This window comes from Miscanthus floridulus, chromosome 12 (assembly GCF_019320115.1).
Source record: "Miscanthus floridulus cultivar M001 chromosome 12, ASM1932011v1, whole genome shotgun sequence".
NCBI classification, from domain to species: Eukaryota; Viridiplantae; Streptophyta; class Magnoliopsida; order Poales; family Poaceae; genus Miscanthus; species Miscanthus floridulus.
Window position 1 is genome coordinate 12081896 of NC_089591.1, and position 21659 is coordinate 12103554.

The window sequence follows — 21659 nt, forward strand, 5'->3', positions numbered from 1 at the left end:
TGTCAGCATCTATCTTACCGCTCGGAGAGTGAGACACTCGTGGACGGAATGCTGCTCGGAGACGATCGGACGAACCGCTCGGAGACGATCCGACGAACCGCTCATGGACGGGATGCTCCAAGGTCACAAGGAGACAAGACGCTGCTCCCATTGCATTTCATATCCAAGCCGTTGTAGAGGAAATATACTGTAATGGAAGAAAATGGCATGCTAAATTTTGTCCACTAGTCGCATAATCATGGAAGCGCAGGAGTTGTCAGCAGCTCAGAACTTTATATACTAAATGTTAATGAATGATTGAATGAAAGGAGTTCAGTGTCTATCAATTCCTTTGTAAGCAAGGATACCAGCACTGAGGGGAGGACGACGACTTACACGCAGAAGGAGAGGAGAGTCATCGCCGGATGAGGAGCCTCAGCGATCAGGCGACTGCACGTGGAAGGACGGCCTCAGCCCGGTGCCGTCCGCATCCAAACGGCCTCTCCCAGCAGAGCCCGCATGGCGGAGCTATGGCAGAGCACACACTAGGAGCACCTAGACCGGAGGGCTGGCGGAGAATCCCAGCAGAAGGCTGAACACCAGGGACAGCCGGCGGGGGCGCCACAGGAGCTCAGCGGAATTACCAATTTACCTTTTCATTTCAATAAAATCTGAAATAAAAAACATTGGTACTGCCCCCGTATTTTGGTACTAATCTTATTTATTTGTACTTGTCAGTACTTTTTTCTCAGTACCTCATATTTCTCGACCATTCGATCTCTCCTGATGGACGGTTCATATCTTTCTCAACCACCGTTAAACTTGTAGTTAATTAAACAGTAAGCATATATGTTGGTGAGTGTAAGAAGTCTTTGCAGTGCGCCTTCTGTAACTATGAAGGAGGCCAAAGGATCGATGTTGGTATTTTAATGTTTCAACACTCAGGAATCACTGTCAATGTAAAGTCGCATGCTGTGTGTCATTTAGTTATTATGTTGTTTTCTGGATAGTAAGTGCTCTACTGAGGACAAGGAGATCATAGATCTTAGCTTATATAGATTACTGGTGCATGTCACCTTTTGAAATGTTAGGAGCATACGGTATTTTATTTAACTCCTTTGTTTATTTAAATCATGTATGTTTATTAGTTTTGTTACACTCGGTTGACCAGAAGTTCCTGCAACTAGGAAATAAAATCAAGGATTAAGTTTATTTTTGGCCCCTCAACTCTTGTCTTTGTCTAATTTTAACACCTAGCTACAAAACCGTCTAACCTTGACACCTTAACTATTAAAACCGTTTAATTTTAACTCCAGAGTCATATGAAAACCACTCAAAACCGGCTCGGGGTCAGAATTGAATGGTTTTGATAGCTGAGGTGCCGAAGTTAAACAAAACCAAGAGTTGAGGGGCCAAAATGTACTTAATGAAGTACTTTAGTTTTTCATATATTTATAAAAAAATATATTAGTTAGATTTACTTATTGATAAATATTTATATGTATTAAAATATTTTAAAATAACGGAACTTCAATCATTCATCAACTATAAATTTGTAGATCTCAGTGTTGGTAATTTCTTCATCCAAGTTCATTCGAATAATTTGAAAATTTTGAATTTTGAAATATGAGAACTTCAAATAGAATTTTGTAATCGGAAATGATTTCAAATGAAAATAAAAGTCGTCAGCTACAAGGTTGTACTCCCTCGATCCCTAAAAAAGAGTTATTCTCGCTTCTAAAAAGTCAACAACTTTTAACTTTGACCAAATATATTTAATAAAATATTAATATTTATGGTATATAAATTAATACCATTAGGTGGATCGTTGAATATACTTTCATAATAAACTTATTTGGAGATGTAAATGTTGCACGTATTATCTACAAATGTAGTCAAAGTTGAGAAAGTTTGACCAGCACGATACCCATAGCGACTCTTTTTAAGGACGAAGGGAGTATATCTCATTGAAGTCTACAACTTCAGTTTTATTTATTTCTCCATCAGAGTTCATTCGAATAATTCAAAAAAAATTGGATTTTAAAATATGAGAACTTCAAATGTTTAGGTTATATTTTAAATAAATTCAGGTTCGGATTTAGAACTCTGAAGTTCAAGAGATGGCAACAATCCACTGACAGTTTACACGAACTAAATAACCAGTTATGTTGCACCCATAAATGGAAAGGGAAACATGGTAGCAATTTAGAACTCTGAAGCCATAGAAGCACTTTCAAATTATATAACTCAGTTTTTTCCACTTTTGGAACAATTACAAGGTATTCATTTACAGAACATATTCATATGACACAATATACAGACACACCATCCATTTATTCAACCCGCATGTATTAATGTAGGGAAGTGATTACGCATTTGAAGCTCGGCTTACGCAGTAGGGTAGGATGGTTGCATGGCAAGGCCACACATCCCCCTCTTGTCCGAAATATCCTTCTCCATTCTCAGGAATCCATTCTCACCCCACGTTGTGCCCCACGAGTTCTTCATCAGCCAATACTTGGTGCCATCACTGTCCTTTCCATAACCAATTGCTGCAATGCCATGGTCAAGGTCAGTGCCGCAAGATCCGGTCATCACACCACCAGAGTAGAACTGAAATGTCATGTCGCCCCCGTCCACTGCCACCGAGACTGGCTGGCTGGCTACCGCCGTCATGAGGGCAGCCTATAAAGACAATGGTTGGTGGTCCACCGTCGCACTGCGCTATATAAAGTGGTGGAGGCCGGCGGCTCAAGGTACGAGGTTCACCGTGAGCCAATCCGCCCCACCAACAAACCCTAAGTCCGATCTAGCAAGGGCCGTCGCTGCCCGTGCGCAGCCTACGACAATGAACCCGATGGAGGCTTCTGGATCTACCCCTTCCGTGGTGTCAGGTCCTAAGATCTCAACTACCCCTCTCTATTTTTCCTCTGGTAGTACTAGAACTAGTTCTAGGTTTTTGATCTATCATGCACCCCGGCTAGATCCCTACCTAGACGATCCGAATAGTTTAACAATGGTACCAGAGCATGTTTTCTAGGGTTTTGATATAGAACGGGTGAAATAATTAGAAAAGGGAAAAGATGATTAGAAATCCAGTGCGGTTTTAGAAAGTAGAAAGGGGCTTCGGCCGACAAAGGGTTCGGTTGAACCCTAACTTCGATCCTTTCGGATCTGAGAAAAGTTTTTGATTCGGATGAATGAAACTCTAACCCTAACCCTAGCTTGGGTTCGGGAAAAGTGAAGAACAGATACAACCAAACCCTAGATCGGGTTTTGGGACAGAGATGATTACATGGTTTCAACCGGAAACCGAACATCAAACCCGTGAAGAAATCAAATCGGGGAAAAAGAAAAACAGTGGCCATTCCAAACCCTAACCCTAACCCTAATCGGGAAATCGGATGAAATCTGAACAAACGAATCAAAAGAAAGGGGAAGAAAGGGAAGGGGGTGGCCTACCTCGCCGTTGCGCGGCACAGCAGTCACGCCGGCGCGCGGGGAAGAGAAAGGCCGGCTCGGGGCACTCCTTGCCGGAACAGGCCACAACGGCGCCGCGGTCAGGCCACTCGACGGCAGCACGCTCACCCACTGGGGAGCGCGCACGCCTTCGAGGGGGCCGGCGACGGACGCCTAGGCTCGCTGCTTGCTCTCGCTGTGGATTGCTCGCTCGCTCGGTGACTGACTGAGGAAAGAAGAGAGAGCAGTGAGGCGAAGAGAGAGAGAGCGAATGTAGAAATGATTTAGGGTTTCCGCTCGGAGGCGCGTGGCTGTCGGGTTTTATTCCGAGCAAAATGCACGCGCGACCGTCCGATGCTAGATGAACGGCCGAGAGAGAATGGGCCAAGTCACGGCCCAGGCGGGCGCGCGGACGGGTGGACTTTGCCGGGCCAGGCCCTAGGTTGCGGCCTAGGGTGCGGCCTGTTCGCGCAAAAAGAAAAGGGCTGAGCTGTTTTCTGTGGTTTTGGGCCAAAACAGAGAAGACAGAGTCCGGTTTTGCATTTTTCTTTTTCCAGAAAATTGTAAAATGGAAATTGGCTCAAAAGAAAATTTTTCCCTGTGGGCAAAATTCATCAAATTGAATGTTTTTCCGCTGCGTATTTAAAGATGCAATTTTCATTATTAAATTCGAACCAACGGGAGAATTTAATTTTGAAAATGGATATGTTTTAATTGATTATAATATTGTTATTATTCTGACCAACGTTGATTAATAGCAATATTATAATGTTTTTGTCTTGTATTAATTCTATTTCTGCCCAACGGTGATGTAGAATTAGTGTAGAGAACAATTGTATGTTTTAATTTTGACCAACGTTGAACTAAGGCATGCAATTGTTGTTGTTATTATTTGTGTTCTCACACTATTTGAATTGTGTTTTCAGGCGGATACAACTTGATGAGTTGTATCAAAGAGATCCCCACTCTAAAAGGGGATAACTATATTGAATGGAAGAAAAAGATCGACTTGGCCTTCATATTGGCTGAGGATGGACTGGGTACTCACCACACCGTGTCCCAAAGAACCTGTGGCACCGGTGAGGGAGACAGATGAGACTGTTGTTGCATGGCAGAACAGAGAGCGGAACTTTGCTCCCGTAAAAATGTCTTTTGACCTAGAAAATAGAAAGTGGGTCACAGCCAATAAGAAATGTTTGGCTGTGATAAAGAATACAATTGAGCCTACAATAGTGGGCTCAATTCCAGACTATGACACACACATAGAGTACCTAGAAAGAATAAAGAGTCAGTTCACTGGCTCTTCAAAGACATATGCAACCCAGCTGATCAAGCAGCTGGTCACAGAAAGGTACTCTGGTGGCGGCAGTGGCATTAGAGAGCACATACTGAGAATGAGCAATTTGGCATCTAAGCTCAAACCAATGGATTTGGCACTCAAGGATGAGTTTCTTATTCATTTGATTTTTGCTTCTTTGCCAAAAGAATTTAACACCTTTGTTCTTAATTACAACATACAGCCCGAGAAATGGGATTTAGAAAAGCTCATAGCCATGTGTGTGCAGGAGGAGGAAAGAATAAAAGTTTCACAGGGTGGTACTGTTAACTACCTAAAAGATAAGAAAAAGAACTATAATAACAGCTCTTCCTCCAAGTCATCTGGAAAGGGTCCCATGCAACAGTCTCAGAGCAAGAAATTCCCAGTGGATAAAGACTAGTGTCTCTACTATAAGAAGACGGGACATTATAAAAGAATTGTCCCGATTTCCTAAAGATGATTATGAAAAACAAAGGTGAGAACATTATTACGTTCGTAAATGAATCATTGTATGTCAAGTTTTCAAAATCTACTTGGTGGATTGATTCAGGGTGCAACTATTCATGTTGCTAATTCATTACAGGGATTCCGTTCGATAAGAACTTTGCAAAGAAGCAAAAGTTTCATTAAAGTCGCAAATGGAGTACAAGCAGATGTTGAGGCCGTTGGCGATCTTCCGCTAGAGCTTGCTGATGGCTTCATATTTTTTCTTAGAGATGTTCTTTATGTACCTTCTTTGCAAAGAAACTTGATTAGTGTATCAAAATTGGACCATGATGGTTATGATTGCCATTTTGGAAATGGCAAATGTTAGATATTGTTTAATAATAGATGTATTGGTCTTGCCTTCTGACAAGACGAGCTTTATTTGTTATCACTTCGTGAAAATGTGAATTCCATATGTGATGTGAATGAGAATGTATCCTCATCGAACAATGCAAACAGAAAACGAAAGAGAGCTCACGATGCGTTGTCGAAATTATGGCACTGTCGTTTAGGCCATATTTCGAGGGGGAAGAATAGAAAGACTAGTTAAGAATGATATTCTTCCTCCATTAGAGCTCTCAGATTTAGAACAATGTAGAGATCACATGAAAGGAAAGTATGTAAAGAAAATTAAAAAGGATGACAAACGAAGCACAAGAATTTTAGAGATAATTCACACAGACATATATGGTCCTTTTCCTGTGAAAAGTGTGGATGGTTATGATTCATTCATATCATTCACAGACAATTACTCTCGTTTTGGCTACATTTATCCAATTAAAGAAAGAACAGAAGCGTTGGATAAATTCAAAATATTTAAAGCAGAAGTTGAAAATCAGCATGATTTAAAGATTAAGATAGTCAGGTCTGACCGTGGGGGAGAGTACTACGGTCGGCATACCCCATATGGACAAGTTCCTGGACCTTTTGCAAGGTTCTTACACGGAGAATGGTATAGTCGCCCTAGTATTCAACACCGGGCGAACCTCAGCAGAATGGAGTAGCTGAAAGGCGTAACCGTACCCTGATGGATATGGTGCGTAGTATGATAAGTTACTCCACTTTACCGATGAGTCTGTGGATGGAGGCGTTAAAAACCGTCATTCATATTCTCAATAGAGTACCAAGTAAGTCGGTGCCCAAAACACCGTATGAGTTAGTGGACAGGAAGAGTACTCCTCACTTAACCACTTGCGTGTGTGGGGGAGCCCTGCTGAGGCTAAAGTTTTTAACCCAAACATTGGGAAGCTAGATCCCAAAACAGTGAGTTGTACCATTTCATTGGCTACCCAGAAAAGTTAAAAGGTTTTCATTTCTACTGTCCAGATAGACATATAAAGTTTGTGGAAATAAGACACGCTGTCTTCCTAGAGGATGAAATGATGAGGGGGAGCATGGTAGCTCGAGAAATTAACCTTGAAGAGAAGTGGGTGTATGCACCCACTCCGATAATTCATGAGCCATTTTTCTCACTACCTGCTGTTGCTGCACCGACAGTACAAGACACTGTGGTGCCAGCACCTGTTGTTATCCCGCCTATGGCAACAATGAATGATGATGAGGAACCTGTTCCTCAGGATCCTATAGAACCTATTGCCACACATGAGGGGGAGCAACAACAGCCTCAAACAGAAAATGTGCCAAATGAGGAGGCCCCTAGAAGGCCTCAAAGAGTTAGAAAATCAGCTATTCCTGCTGATTATGAAGTGTACAACACTGAAGAATTTCAAATGGAGGATGATCCCACCTCATTTGAAGAAGCCATGAAAAGTGATCATTCATCAAAGTGGCTTGAGGCCATGGAATATGAAATGAGATCAATGAATACAAATAAAGTTTGGGATTTGGAGATAATTCCTAAAGGAGTCCAAAACAGTAGGCTGTAAATAGGTCTACAAAACAAAACTTGACTCTCAATAGGAATATAGAGAGATATAAAGCCCAACTTTATGGCAAAAGGCTTTACACAAAGAGAAGGGAATTGATTATAATGAGACCTTTTCTCTAGTCTCATGTAAGGATTCCTTCAGAATCATAATGGCATTAGTGGCATATTACGATTTATAATTATATCAGATGGATGTAAAGACTGGCATTTCTCAACGGAGACTTAGAGAAAATGTTTACATGGCACAACCGAAAGGTTTTGTCATGGAAGGAAAAGAACATTTGGGATGCCAGCCTAAAGAAATCCATTTATGGATTAAAACTAGCTTTAAGACAGTGGTACTTGAAGTTTGATCAGACAATAAAGAATTTTTGGTTTAAAGATAATGTTGAGGACAATTGTGTCTACGCAAAGTTTAAGAATGGGAAGTATATCTTTTTTGTCCTATATGTGGATGATATCTTACTTGCTAGTAGTGATGTCAGTCTACTACTGGAGACAAAGAAGTTTTTGTCCTCAAAATTTGATATGAAAGATCTTGGTGAAGCTTCGTTCGTTCTAGGGATCGAGATTCACCGAGATAGAAGTAAAGGGGTATTAGGACTGTCACAAAAAGCATACATAGAAAAAGTCTTAAAGAAATTCAGTATGCACAAATATAGTCCCTCACCTGCTCCTATAGTCAAGGGCGACAGATATAGGGATTTTCAATGCCCCTAGGAACCAATATGAGATCGATCAAATGAAAGTGGTTCCATATGCTTCAGCTGTCGGAAGCTTGCAATATGCTCAAGTATGCACGCGCCCTGACTTGGCATTTGTTACCTGGGTTACTTGGCAGATTCCTAGAGCAATCCTGGAATAGAACACTAGAAATTGGTAAAGAAAGTCTTGCGTTATTTGCAAGGAACGAAAGGCCTAATGATGACGTATAGAAGATCTGATTCACTACATATAGTGGGATATTCAGATTCTGATTATGCAGGAGATAATAGAAAATCCATGTCTGGATATGTGTTCACTCTCGCAGGAGAGAGCTATTTCATTGAAAAGCTCAAAGCAAACCGTCACTACATCGTCTACAATGTATGCCGAGTTTGTAGCGTGTTATGAGGCAACGGGGCAGGTGAACTGGCTAAAGAAGTTCATACCCGGTTTGAAGGTGGTTGACGACATCAATAGACCACTGAAGTTATACTGCGATAATAATCCAGCAGTACAGTATGCTCACAACGATAGGTCAAGTGGTGCTGCCAAACACATTGACATAAAGTATTATGTTGTGAAGGATAAAGTCCGGGATCAAATGGAGCATATAAGTACCGAAAAGATGCTCGTGGATCCGCTTACAAAAGGCTTACCACCCAACGTGTTCAGAGAACATGTAGCCGACATGGGTTTAAGGGAAAGCCTATGATTCCTGGACTATAAAGGGCCCAAAAGTTAAAGTAACTATTTCATATCAGAGACGTGCATTGTAGCTGTTAAATCTATCGGCGATTGACCGTGACGATGAAACATGCTCTATGCATCATCTGTGAAGAAATGAGTAAGGATAAAAGGATTGAAGTTTAAAGTTTAAAGATAAAAGTAATAGTGTGAGATCAAGGGCGAGAATGTTAGATTGATCTCCCAGCCAATAAGCTCAACGGCCTATTGGGCCTTGGTCACGCGCCCTGATCGGGGGCGCCCAACCCTACATGGTTGGTGGGCCCCCGTCGCACTGCGCTATATAAAGTGGTGGGGGCCGGCGGCTCAAGGTACGAGGTTCACCGTGAGCCAATCCACCCCACCAACAAACCCTAAGTCCGATCTAGCAAGGGTGCGCAGCCAGCGACGGGAAGACGCCCACCGTCATCACCGTCGGCTTCACTGCTCTATCAATTTATTGTGTTCTTACATCTAATATTTTGGTCATCTTTTAAATCACGATGTTTACCTCAACATTTGAGTTGTGACTTTCAGTTTCAACTATAGTATTGGCTTGGACAAATAAGTGACTGGATAGGAAGCAACGAGGAAGCGACGGCTGGACCAATTGCTCGGCATGATGCACGTGCACCAGTTCACAAGTCAACGCGGCTTTGCTTTTAGACCACGCAACGTTTTCTGACCATTATTCAGGGACGGCAGGACAACGAAGAACCTTGCGCGCCACTCCACTGCCCGACCTATTTAACGGCCGCCTCATGCTACCAACAGAAATACACTCGCTGCAAGCCTACAAGAAGACACAAGCGAACAGATGGAGCCAATGAGCGGCGACGGGGAGCCACACGCCGAGGGCCGGCACCACCACCTCGCCTTCCTCCTCGTCCTCCTCCTCCGCCGCCTCCAGCTCCAACGAGAGCCACCGCACGCATGTAGTGCTGCTCCTGCCGTTCCGGGGCGCGCTGCAGGGCCACACCAGCCCGATGCTGCTCCAGTTCACCCACCGCCTCGTGTGCCACGGCCTCCTCCGCAGGCTCGCCACCACCTGCTACGTTGTCCTCCCCACCGCGCTGCCCCCGCCAAGCCCCTTCCGCGTCGCCGCCATTTCAGACGGCTTCAATGACGGACAAGGCAATGCAGAAAGAAGGAAATAAACTCAGGCAAGAATATTGCTGAATTTGCTCAGGCAGAATACGGATTAGGAGTCCTTGGATAGGAGTGTTTTCTCGTCTTACTAAAAATCAAGGATGCTCAGTGTTTGAAAAGTACCGCCGGTACTTTTAGATACTTTTTTTTATTTATTTACATTGATTTAATAAAAAAGATAATTAATAAAATTGGATTTACCTACTTAAGGATATAATGGTAATTGTCCAAATTCGTCTTCGTATCTGCTCCCTCCGTACTCGTAAAGGATGACGTCCTAGGCTCTTGGCCCGTTTTCTCAAAGGAAGTCATCGCTCGCTCGGAGGGAGGATTTGGACGCGATTGCCCCTGCGTTTCGGCTTCTGTCCGCATTAATCACGCGCTCGCCTCTTCGTTTCACTTGCCACCGCACGTCTTTGTCGCCCTCGCGCCGCGCGCCTTCCTTCCTCACCGCTCTCCACACGTCTTCCTCGCCACTCGCCGGTCTACTCCCTTCCTTCCTCGCGCCATGGAGGTCGCTCGCGCCATGGAGGAGGCGCTAGACTCAGATATGACGCCAGACTCGGAGATGACGCTGGCCTCGGATATGGCGCTGTACTCGGTCGAGATGGCGCCGGACTCCGTCGACGTGGTGCCGGACTCCGTTGAGATGGTGCCGGACTCCGTCGAGATGGCGCCGGACTCTGTCGACGTGGTGCCGGACTCCGTCGAGGTGATGCCGGAGTCTCTGTGTGCTCACTGCGGCACGTTCCATGCCGACAACGACGACGAAGGCTGCTACGTACCAAGCTCGCCGCGAAGCTAGCAGGTGTGCACGTTGCGGTATTGTACACAGAGACTACGATCTCACAGCATGGATACTTAGTGGCATAGAAAAATTTGATTGTGAGCTCTACATTCCTGATGTGGAGAAGCTTCAAATGGATGGTGACACAATACTTCTTCCTGAGCACGTTATCAAGAAGTTGGACGAGATCTACAATATGAAGAAGTTGGAAAAAGCAAAGATGAAGCAAGATGCAAAGAAAGAACAGTAAGGTACATGTCTCATTCAATCGACCTAACAGGCATGCAAAAACTAATTTGCTAGTAATATTCTTGCTTTCGGCTAGCATGCTGCAAAGACTAACATGCTTGCATCTTCTAATATTCTTCTTCTAATTTGCTGCAGGAAGGCTAGCAATTGCTTCGGCTAGCAATGAAGGTTCACAAGAGATTTGCAATGGCAGTCGATCTTCTTTCTCTAGTTTTTCTTTTTGCATGTGAGGAATCTTGAACTTGTTGCACCCTTTAACTTTCATGGCTTCCCTCAAAACACTCTGAAGTGTTACAAAAATCATGTTTGCTTTCCATGGAGAATACTCTAAGAATGCCTACAAAACATGTGTTCAAAAATGCAATCAATGAATATATTAGTTGTTCAAGAAACAATGGAACAAGTGAACAATTGATCAATTTACCTGTTGGACTGTTGGAACCAGATCTTTTATTGTTTTTGCATCCTTCTTGTATTGAATAGCTTGAATAGCTCAAAAAAAACCCAAGTCTAAAATGTTAAAATACGGAGAATTGGGTGGTTGAGAAATGAGGCGAATGTCAAACCCTTCTTACTTAGCAGCCTCACAAAAAATAGGATCAACCACTTTTAAATGGGAAGGTGCATTATCTTGTTGTATGAAAATTGTCTTGTTCACATCTTCTCTTGGCTATTTGGCTCGAATGGCAGGCAGCACATTGTTTACCATGAAATCTCTAATCACCTCTCTTATGATTGAGGTAATTGGCTTAATTACTTGTTCTCCACGAAGACGATTGTGACTTCTTCTAACAGCATGCTCATAAGTGACAAGTGGAAAACAACCTATTTTTCAATCAAAAACACATTCTCCATTCCTAAACCTTGGCCGAGCACAAACACACAAGAACATTAGCCTAGGGATGTAATTCTTGTTTTTACAAGTGCGATGTGGTTAGTCTTCCTCGAGTAGCAAGTAATATTTTTCAGATTTTTGAGAGAGGTAGAACCATTTTTCATCAATGAACACAAAATAAAAAAAAATCCTTAAATCTTGGATCACCAAGCAAACCCTGCTCAATCATGTCAACACACCACTTCAACCTAGTCTTCTTGTTAGCATCTGTGAGGTATGGTTTGATGCTACTAGAGTGACGCCTAAGCAAACCTTTCTTCAATTACCTTTGTATCCTAGCTTTGCTCATACCAAGTTTACTAGACACATCTTCTATGGTCATTCTTTGTTTGAGAGGAATGTTGCGCAATTGTTCCAAATCAAGAGGGACTGCCTTGCGGCCACATCTACCCTTCTTTTTACTTGCAACCACAACAGGAATGTTATGAGCATGTTGGTGTTTACCTCGCTTCCATAAGCGCTGAACTGACCGAATGTGCACTCCAAATTGATCAGCAACTATTCTTGTATCCTTCTTGCCTAGTGTCCCATTCTTGCTTCTAGCTAACAATGCTTGGTACACTTGTCTTGTGACTTCTTCTGTCATGTCCTTCCTTCTATGGTGTACTTCAACAGGAACCTCAACATCTTGTTCTATTAAAAAAAAGAACATTCTTCTTGTTAGCCACGGATTACATAAAAAATAATCAAAAAAAAGGAAAGAACAAACTGAAAAAATTACCAGCGAGGTTTTGTATGTAATCAAAGTCAACCGCACCATATTCATCTAATGGCAAGTTCAAATCAAATCCTGTCCAAAAATGAAACAAAAAATCAGAAAATATGGCGCTTGAGCGAAACAACAAACTCAAACAAGAGAGGTGATTACCATTGTCGTTGCCGGACTCCAATATTGGCTCGTTGAGATCGAAGGCAAGATTGCCGTTGTCATCTTCTTCTAAGCGAACGTTCAGATCAAAGTCAGCAACTCTAGGATCAGCCATTGCATGCGGTAGTGAAGAGAAGAGAGGGAAAGTGAGGAGATGAAGTACGGTATTGGAAAGAGCTCAGGCCGGGGGAAAGACTCCGTTAAAATAGGCACGGTGGAACATGGAACGTCGGAGCTATCGAGCGCAAAAATTAGAATCCGTGGCGCCACCGCAAAAATTCATTTGCATGTGAAAACCCAACCAAAACATGGCACCGGACTCGCCCAGAAACGCGAGCACAAACGCGCTCAAGCAGCTCAGCGCACGCAGCATGCCTAGCAGATTCAAAACCGTGCGCCATGCAGCCACACCGCACGCGAGACGCAGGGCCAAACAGTGCACAAACGCGAGCACGAATGCGCTCAAGCGGCTCAGCGCGCGCAGCACGCCCAGGAGATTCAAATCCGCAATCCATGCAGCCACACCGCACGCGACACGCAGGGCCAAAACAGTGCCATGCAAAATCGTAACAAAAAAAGGCGCCCGCCAAGTTTTGAACCTGGGTCTGCATCTGCAGGGCCAACACTGACTGCACTAGCCGTCTGAACCATGGTTGTTTCTCATATAGAATGCACCCGCAACAGTTTTTAAATTGGGACAGACATGGAAAAATACCCTCTAATTAATCACTCCTTGGTAAACACAATCATGTCCTAAACGTCTTCCTTTACGTGTACGGAGGGAGTATACTAACAACCGAACAGAGCGTCAACGGAAGTTCGGAACTTAGCGCCGCTGCCTTGCTCGGGTGCTCCTCCAAGATTCTGACGCCCCCAACCCTCCTTCCTCCACCTTCTAGCCTTCAGCTCCTCTGCTCTTGCCATTGCTCGTCTTCCCTGACTGTGTTGAGATCGGTGCCATGTCCGCCATCGTCAGCATCTATCTTACCGCTCGGAGAGTGAGTCACTCGTGGACAGAATGCTGCTCGGAGATGATCGGACGAACCGCTCGGAGACGATCAGACGAACCGCTCATGGACGGAATGCTCCAAGGTCACAAGGAGACAAGCCGCTGCTCCCATTGCATTTCATATCCAAGCCGTTGTAGAGGAAATGTACTGTAATGGAAGAAAATGTCCTGCTAAATTTTGTCCACTAGTCGCATAATCATGGAAGCGCAGGAGTTGTCATCAGCTCAGAACCTTATATACTAAATGTTAATGAATGATTGAATGAAAGCAGTTCAGTGTCTATCAATTCCTTGGGCAGCACTCCACTGCCGGAGAAGACAACACCAGGACTCACTGACGCCACCCCGTGTGGCTTAGCACCGCCCACATCCCATCCAGCTAGATGGACGGGCGTATGAGCACACCCACTACGGCATGGGCACCACGACCGGGAGCCAGCTCTCCCACTCTAACCGGATCCTATGCCCCTAACCCAACCATGGGAGACTGGGACAACAGAGCCACGACCAAGGGAGCAGGAGACCGGCGAGGGACACCTGTCCTCCCCATACAGTGACATCACGACTGCTCCCCGGAGAAACGGACGCCAGGACGGAGACGACGACACCCACAATGAACTCTGCCGCACAGGGGAGTTGGTAAACAACCACCACTCCCGTGGCGCCGCCATGGCCGGCATAGTGCCGCCACAACCGGCATAGTTCCACCACTGTACGTTATACCTTGGCATAAGGAGCAAGCTCACGACGACCATGCCCGGACGTGTTGACAAGACTAGCAGGATTGCCGGCCAAGCTTACTAGTTTCTCCCTCCCTCGGACTCCTAGCCACTCAGGTCAGGAGAACTCTATACTTCTGCATATAACCTGGCCCCCGTGGCTATATAAGGGGAGACAGGCCTTCTTCCTAGGCAATCGATTTCTTCTACCTCAAATCCCTTCTACCAGTAGAACCTTAGTTTGCATACCCCCAGTTGTAAGCCGATTGGAGCACTTTGACATCGAGGAACATGTACTCGCAATCTCCAGCACTGGACATAGGGTTTTGTCCTGAACTAGTATAATTTCTCTCTGTCCTGAGTGCTAGTCAATGACTCCCTTAAGCAGCGCGTTGCTAAATTTACTCGTCGGTTCTCAAAACACCGACAATGAGCATCCGCATTCATCGGGTCCTTGACAATCGTTATTTGGGCCGGTAGGGCAAGCATGTAGTCGTGTACCTGTAGCCCATATGCTCCAATGTGGTCTGCCTATCTGTCCAACCCGGGCTCCCGGTGATGCCGCCGCCACGAGCTGATGAACAGTGCCTGCCCTATCCGACACGTACCATCAACACCGTGATCCGTGAGGCGGCGACGCTGCGCATCGGTGGTGACAGTGGAGGTCTAACCTAGTGTGGCGAGCACAGGCAGCAGGCGTGCAGCGGCCAAGTAGCGAAGGAAAATGACCTTGCTAGTGCATTCATTGTCTTTTTTGTCATATTCGAGCAGAGACACAACTTAGGTGGTGTTTGGGACGGTGTTAGGGTCACGATTGTGCGAACGCAGTTCGAGCCGCGTTTTGGGAATCACGTACCGTAGTTAATTTTCTCGCATTCCACGCCGTGAGAAGGGAGTTTCCAGATAACAAGAAAGCTTGCGATACATGTACATATTAACTCAGCTTATTGGAATTAAGCACCCGCGCCGCTGGCTTGCGAAGCTGATTGGTTGTTCCGTTGTTGGCTAGCAGTGTGTAGCACAGATTTTGCCTAGCAGTATTCAACAGTTGGGGGCATTGCATGCAAACGAACGGTTCGGTTCTAATTACGCTAGTAATTACCTGCCTCGATTAGCCAGCCTGCCTACTATATTACGGTAAAAACAAAAAAGCGCTCACGCGTTGTATAAGGGAATGGAGGGTGTAGTCAAATAGTATGGGAAATAGTGGTAAATTTAAATTTTGCCATAATATTTTTCTCACTAATTGTGTGCCTTGTGGCGATAAATTTTTTTTGCCACTAATAAATGTCATATCAGTGAGGTAATACTTTTTGCCACATATATCTTGATAAATAGTGGAAGAACAATGTTTCGCTACTCGATTTGCCACTAAAGATGCTTTTTGGGGCGGGTTAATATTTTTGTCACTAATAACCGACATAAGAGTGATCAAAACGAGTTTTTCACAAATAGTATGGCAAGTAGTGGCAAATTTAAATTTCGCCAAAATATTTTCTCGCTAATTGTGAGTCCTGTGGCGATAACTTTTTTGCCACTAATAATTGTTATATCAGTGAGGTAAACACTTTTTTGCCATAGATGCTTTTTGTGGTGAATTAGTATTTTGCCACTAATTACCAACGTAATAGTGATGGAAACTAGTTTTGTCACAAATAGTATGCGCATTAGTGGCAAAGATAAATTTCGCCACACAATTTTACCACTAGTTGTAACATTTACGAGGCACAGGATAATGCTCTCTTTTTTTAAAAAAAATGTACGCTTACAGCGTTTCAAATGCAGCATAATAGTATATATATTTTTATATCTGTATGATCCCTATTTCATTAGAGTACTAGAGCACAGAAGCATTTTACATGTATGTATCACAAAGTAGCACCTACAACCCCTAGACATAATGTAACATACAGTAACACATACAATCCACAAAGACCGAAAGTAACTAATGCACTATCTTTGAAAACTTATTTGATGAATACTTTGCCGCGAATTCAGCAATATTCTTGTCCGAGCTCCCTCCATTCTGCATGGCTTCCTTGGCCTTTTGCATCCACATAGTGGCATTCATCCTATACTTATCCTTTCTATCCCCATCCATAACATCCTTGATGCACTTTTCCACTTCGTCCCTCGTCACCAAGCCTTTCTCATCTCTGCGCACCCGGACACCCAAGCCCCACATGCTCTCCATGTATTTTGATATGGTCGGCTGGTCTGCCCAGTGTGGTATTGCCACCATTGGCACACCATTAGCAATTGCTTCTAGTGTCGAGTTCCATCCACAATGTGTGAAGAAACAACCTGCATATTAAAAGTATGCAACTAAATTTTATATTTCTTATCAACTTTGTCTCATATTCCATTATATGTATAAGAATAACCATTCCCCATACCTGTGGCTTTATGTGCTAGAACTTCGAGCTGGGGGCACCAAGAAACAATAAGGCCGTGTTCCTTGCACTTATCACGGAGTTCATTGGACAGCTTGTGTTCTTCATTTGACCTCACAACCCAAACGAATGGTTTGCCAGAATTATACAATCCATTGCCAAGCTCTTCTAACTGTGCTTCATCATAATCAGAGACAGTACCATAGGATACAAGAACTACAGAACACGGAAGCTGCTTGTCAAGCCAAGCCAGACATGACTCGCTGCTGTTGAAGAGGTCGAAACCGTAAGTCTTGTTCAACGGCAAACGGTCATCATCAAGATAAAATGATGGCAAGGTTGGGCCTATTGTCTTTGCATGCCATGTTAGTGCCATATAATCTGCCTCCTGCTCAGTTATTAACAATGAAAATGCGTCAAAAAGAAAATCAATCTTATGATGGTGAAGTGGAATCAAAGAATCACAACAAACAGACCAATCATCGATTATTCAGTAAAGAAACATGACTATGGACGAAAATTCACTTGAGCAAGACAACAAACAGGTGCCGGCCGTGGTCACGGTGGGCTCACCTTGGGTTCGATCCCGTGGAATGAGTTGACGAGCACGTCGTCGGCGTCCTCCAGCCCCTCAAATTGCCGCACTGTCGTCTCAAGGAACACAGGGAACCAGTCCGGTTTCGCCGCGAACGGCGGCACGTCATCGGGCCCGAGCTCGACACCCATCAGCCCGCGCGCAAACAGCTCTTTCCCGTCCACCACCGGCAGCGGCAGCCGCCCCGCCCACACCTCCCCATAGACGACGTCGACGGCGCAAGGCTGCGAGAGGAACGCCGCGGCCGCCACCCCAGCCGCCTTCGCCACGCGCCGCGCCCACGGCAGGTGCGGGTCGTAAACCAGCACGCGCACGGGCCGCCCCTCGGCGGCATCGGAGCGGATCAGCTCCGCCAGCGTCTCCGAGCCGACGGCCTCGAGCTGGCGCGAGTACTCGTCGAGGTCGGGGCACGCGGCCATGCCGCCGTCGTCGAAGCCGTCGGAGATGGCGGCCATCCTGAAGGGCTCCCCTGGAGGCGGCGTGGTGGAGAGCACGTACCGGGAAGTGACGAGCGTGGGGCGGAGGCCGTGGTAGGCGAGGCGGCGGCCGAACTCGAGCAGCGGGTTCGTGTGGCCCTGCGCGCCAGGGTACGGCAGGAGCAGCACGTGTGCGCCGCCGGCCCCGCGGGCAGCAGAGGAGGAAGACGACGTGGTGCAGGTGGCGCTCGTGCTCCCCATTGTTTGCTGTCTTCGCTAGCTTTGTGTTGTGTTCGCACTTCGCAGTGGAGAGAGGCTGGAGTTTGGGAAACGATAAATAAATAAGGTAAGGCGTTGTTCCTTGCAGACTTGCAGTGGCGGCGGCGTGGCGCGCAAGGTTTTTCGTTTGTTGGAAACTCACTCGGAGTTGACGGTTGACGGTGTCGCGTTTTTTGTTGACGGAGTTGTCTGCCTTTTTTTTTTCGGCCAAGCCAACAAAAGACAGGTAGAGTCTTTTTTTAATTATCAAGAAAAAAAAAATATCCGGCCTCCAACATTCAACTGGTGAATGTGTGTGGCCAAAGATGAAATCCGGTTACAGAAACAAAAACGATACTGCTCCACTAAGAGCCACCACCATAACACTTAATCTTCAATCCTCTTGTGATATCTCCACAAAAAACAAAAGATAGGTCTAGAAATTCGTTCTATTATCTTATAAAACAAAAGACAGGTAGAGACAAAGGAGCCTCAAGCCAGCCACTTTCCTTCCAGAATTGCTATAGTGTGGACACCTTTTAGTTGAAATTTTTTGGGGTGGTAGGTGGCGATGCATTAAGATCATTAGATTTAGATCGGATGGTTCTTGTCATATTCTATCATTGTCTTCTACCTTAGAGCATCTTCCAGAGTTTCCAAAATCCACTTCTAATCTTAATTTTTTTTGGCAAGACCGAAAACAGCTCTCCTACAACTCTCAATCTTTGCGGGAAAATCTTCTCAACCATGCGCGCGCGTATCGATCGGCTAATTTCGAGGTGGAAGAACGTGGGGAAGAATAAGGAGTAGGACGGAGCTCTCAATGCGAATGTACAAGAGACAAAGAAAGTATAAAAGTGGTTACATTGACTTTAAAATAGTCCGAGATTCCTGACGCAAAATTGTTTTATATATTATAGGAGCGATATTTTTGGAAACTGATAGAGGAACCCAACAAATATGCTCTCAATTTTTAGCTACTTTAAAAACTCATCGAATTACTATTTTTTCTTTGAACTATTGATGCTCTTATGTTGTTCTTTAACATATGTCTTACGCAGTTCACCTGAGATATCTCTTACCATCGGTCGACCTCTGCCCTTGGCACCTCATGGTTGCCGTGTTTGACCCTGCTCTACTTACCGTGCTAACCTGATTTCGCCAGACTGTCCGTGTGCGGCTATCCTCCTATACTCCTCCTGCCCAACACTATCCTCCTCCACCCACGGCTGGAGAGACCTAGCAACACCTCGCCGCTCCACTCCCGTGCTTGTCTCCTTAGCCTGGCCGGCTTGTCTCATTCTAAGCCGCAGAACACAGCTAATCCGAACACAAATGCTTTGATAGGGCAAGAAGAGCTGCTACTAAAATCGATCTCGATTTCAAGCAGTTGTAGTATATATATTAGATATGTGCTTTTCTTTTTCTTTTTCTCTTAACCAGAAAGAGTATCAATAGGATCATTGTTGAATTTGAAAACGCAAATCCTTAAAACTTTCATATTTACATTAAAAATCTAAAAAATCTGAGGGTACAATACAATCTGAAACTGGTAACTCTCAATATTTGTAACATTTAAATAAAACATTCAAGTAACACATACATATATTCTTTTCGACATAAAATTCGCTAATACATAAAGCCTTTCAAAGGTGTCTCCTTTTTTGTACCCATGGTTGACAAAAAACCACCCGTAAAAATGTTTCTGGATGGCCTTTTGAAATGTCTTCCATTTCTAGGGGGTGTCTAGTGTCATAGACCGCCTCAAGAATTTAAGGTATCTCTACAGATGGATCGAAATCGATTTTCAGTTGCGATTACTGACACTAGTGACTTCAAATTTATATGCATGCTCATTAAATAGATGAATGACACTATAGGCTGTTAGGCATTGATTTTCAGCCATAGTTAGAAATCCATTTGCATCATGATGGTACACCCCGAGCCACCAAGGCTCGGGGGCTCCCAGGCGCTGCCCTATGGGCACGGCTCTGTCAACCACTTCTCAGACAGGGTCATGCACAGGGTGTGGCGTAAGAAGACAAACTCCTCCGCGGCCTCCAGGGGATCGGGGGCTCCTAGGCCCACGCATCAGCCTCTCGAGCCAGCCTCCTTCGCCACAAAGAAGCCTCTAGAAAGCGCACCTGGGGAGTCTGGTCCAAGCCGACACAGCCTGACACTCAGTTTGTCAGAACAGAGCAGCCGGACGACGCCTAGAGCTTTTCCGTCTCCACGACATCGCCACGGTCCACACGACGCCGCTGCAAGACCCTCCTGGACTCCGGTGCATGTAGACCATAGGCTCAACTCCTCCAAACCACCATGTATGATCTACGTCTGAATATAAGGGGGAAGTCAGATCCTAAGAGGGGGGAGGACGATTCCACGCAGATCATTTGTGTCCTCACCGTTCCACTTGAGCTTTGCACCGAGAGCAGAGCAACCCAGAGAGGGGCACCGAGAGCTCCAACACCGCATCCGTCGTCTTCCTCCTCTCCGGCGATGGGGAAGGCTCCACCGGCGGCGAGGCGTCCCTAGGATCCGCACCGAGCGATCCCCTACCAAATCTCTCTTTTTCTCCTATACACTCTACTATAACCCCCCAGACTTTGGGTGCTCTTGAGTATAAGGATCATCAGCTGCTGGACGTAGGGCATCGATTGGCCCGAACTAGGATAAACCGTTGCGTCCCCTTTATGATTCTTGTGTTCTTTAATCCACCCGAGCCACCGAAGACACGCACTCTGACATTAACATGAACAACAATGCTTGCCGCGGTTCCGCCCCCGCGACACATTACTACTACAGAAACAATTTTAGGAGATAATATTTTTTTTTATTTTCAGAGGATGCACTTTAGTTCAACAATCTTTGTAAATGATTTTAGAAGACAGTAACATGATATTCTCACCTCCAAAATTTGATTTTCAGAGGCAAGCTTCTTAAGGGGGTCGTCTCTATAAATACGTTATTTTATAGAGATGGGTCTATTAAAAAGCCCATCAAGGAAAACCAATTTTCAGAGGCGAGACATGTAAGTTACCGCCTGATGAAAGAGTGGCCCAAGACCAATAAAAAATGTTACTTGTAACCTAGACTTCCGCACAAAATACTTTCCCAAAGTTGCCACTTCTAGTATCGCCTTCTTTGGTAGGGGCTGCTCGATCTTCTCCGCCATGGCTCCTTTAGTCTTCTCCACCGAAGTGTCCTCGACTTGTCTTCTCCGCTTGGCATCCTTGATCTCCATGCATGGCCAGCCCTGCTAGAGTTCCTCACCATCAGCTATGCTCGCATCTCATCGCCCTATCTGAGTGAGCGCTGCCCCCACTCCTCTGTCCATGTCCATCTCCTCCGTCTCTCACTCACTCACTCTCAGTCTCCTCACTGATACAAGGTTGTCGTTGACTATCCTTACAGATCCAAGGTCCTCGACAAGTCGAAGCTCCGTCTCCAAGGTGAGCTCTAGCATCTCTCTCTCTCTCTCTCTCTCTCTCTCTCTCCTCTCTCTCTCTCTCTCTCTCTCCTCACACTCGGTCTTCTCGCTCGCCGGTCCAAGGTTTCGATCTGTGGTGATGACAACATAGGCAGACTAATGGGTTCCATTTGCGGCAAAAGCTGTGTGGGTGCGTGTCTTTGATTTGTGATAGACGTCTCAGTCTGTGGTGGTCCAAGTCGAGACTCGGCGTTGGGGTCCGTGGATTTGAGGGCGGGCCTTGACACCAGCCGATTTGATTTTTTATTTTGTTTTTTAATCAATTTTCAA

General features: G+C 45.2%; 1 protein-coding gene and 1 pseudogene across 1 annotated transcript; both read right to left on the reverse strand.

Annotated features, from left to right (window-relative positions):
- Positions 1-11158: 11158 nt before the first annotated feature.
- On the reverse strand, positions 11159-12621 carry LOC136496383 (uncharacterized; annotated as a pseudogene).
- A 3411-nt stretch (positions 12622-16032) lies between these two features.
- LOC136497726 (UDP-glycosyltransferase 79-like) lies at positions 16033-17930 on the reverse strand. The gene is made up of 3 exons (XM_066493570.1): positions 17201-17930; positions 16631-17015; positions 16033-16538 (listed from the first exon to the last, which is right to left on the reverse strand). Exons 1-3 carry the CDS (start codon positions 17897-17899, stop codon positions 16180-16182), a joined length of 1443 nt encoding a protein of 480 aa, XP_066349667.1. The 5' UTR covers positions 17900-17930; the 3' UTR covers positions 16033-16179.
- Positions 17931-21659: the final 3729 nt, after the last annotated feature.

Bases quoted from the DNA above. Each gene is read 5' to 3' on its own strand.
- LOC136497726 (XM_066493570.1), bottom strand. From the start codon at position 17,899: ATGGGGAGCACGAGCGCCACCTGCACCACGTCGTCTTCCTCCTCTGCT. The intron at 17,016-17,200 runs GTGAGCCCACCG...ATAACTGAGCAG, and splicing joins TCCACGGGATCGAACCCAAG to GAGGCAGATTATATGGCACT. The intron at 16,539-16,630 runs GTATGGGGAATG...TTTAATATGCAG, and splicing joins TCTAGCACATAAAGCCACAG to GTTGTTTCTTCACACATTGT.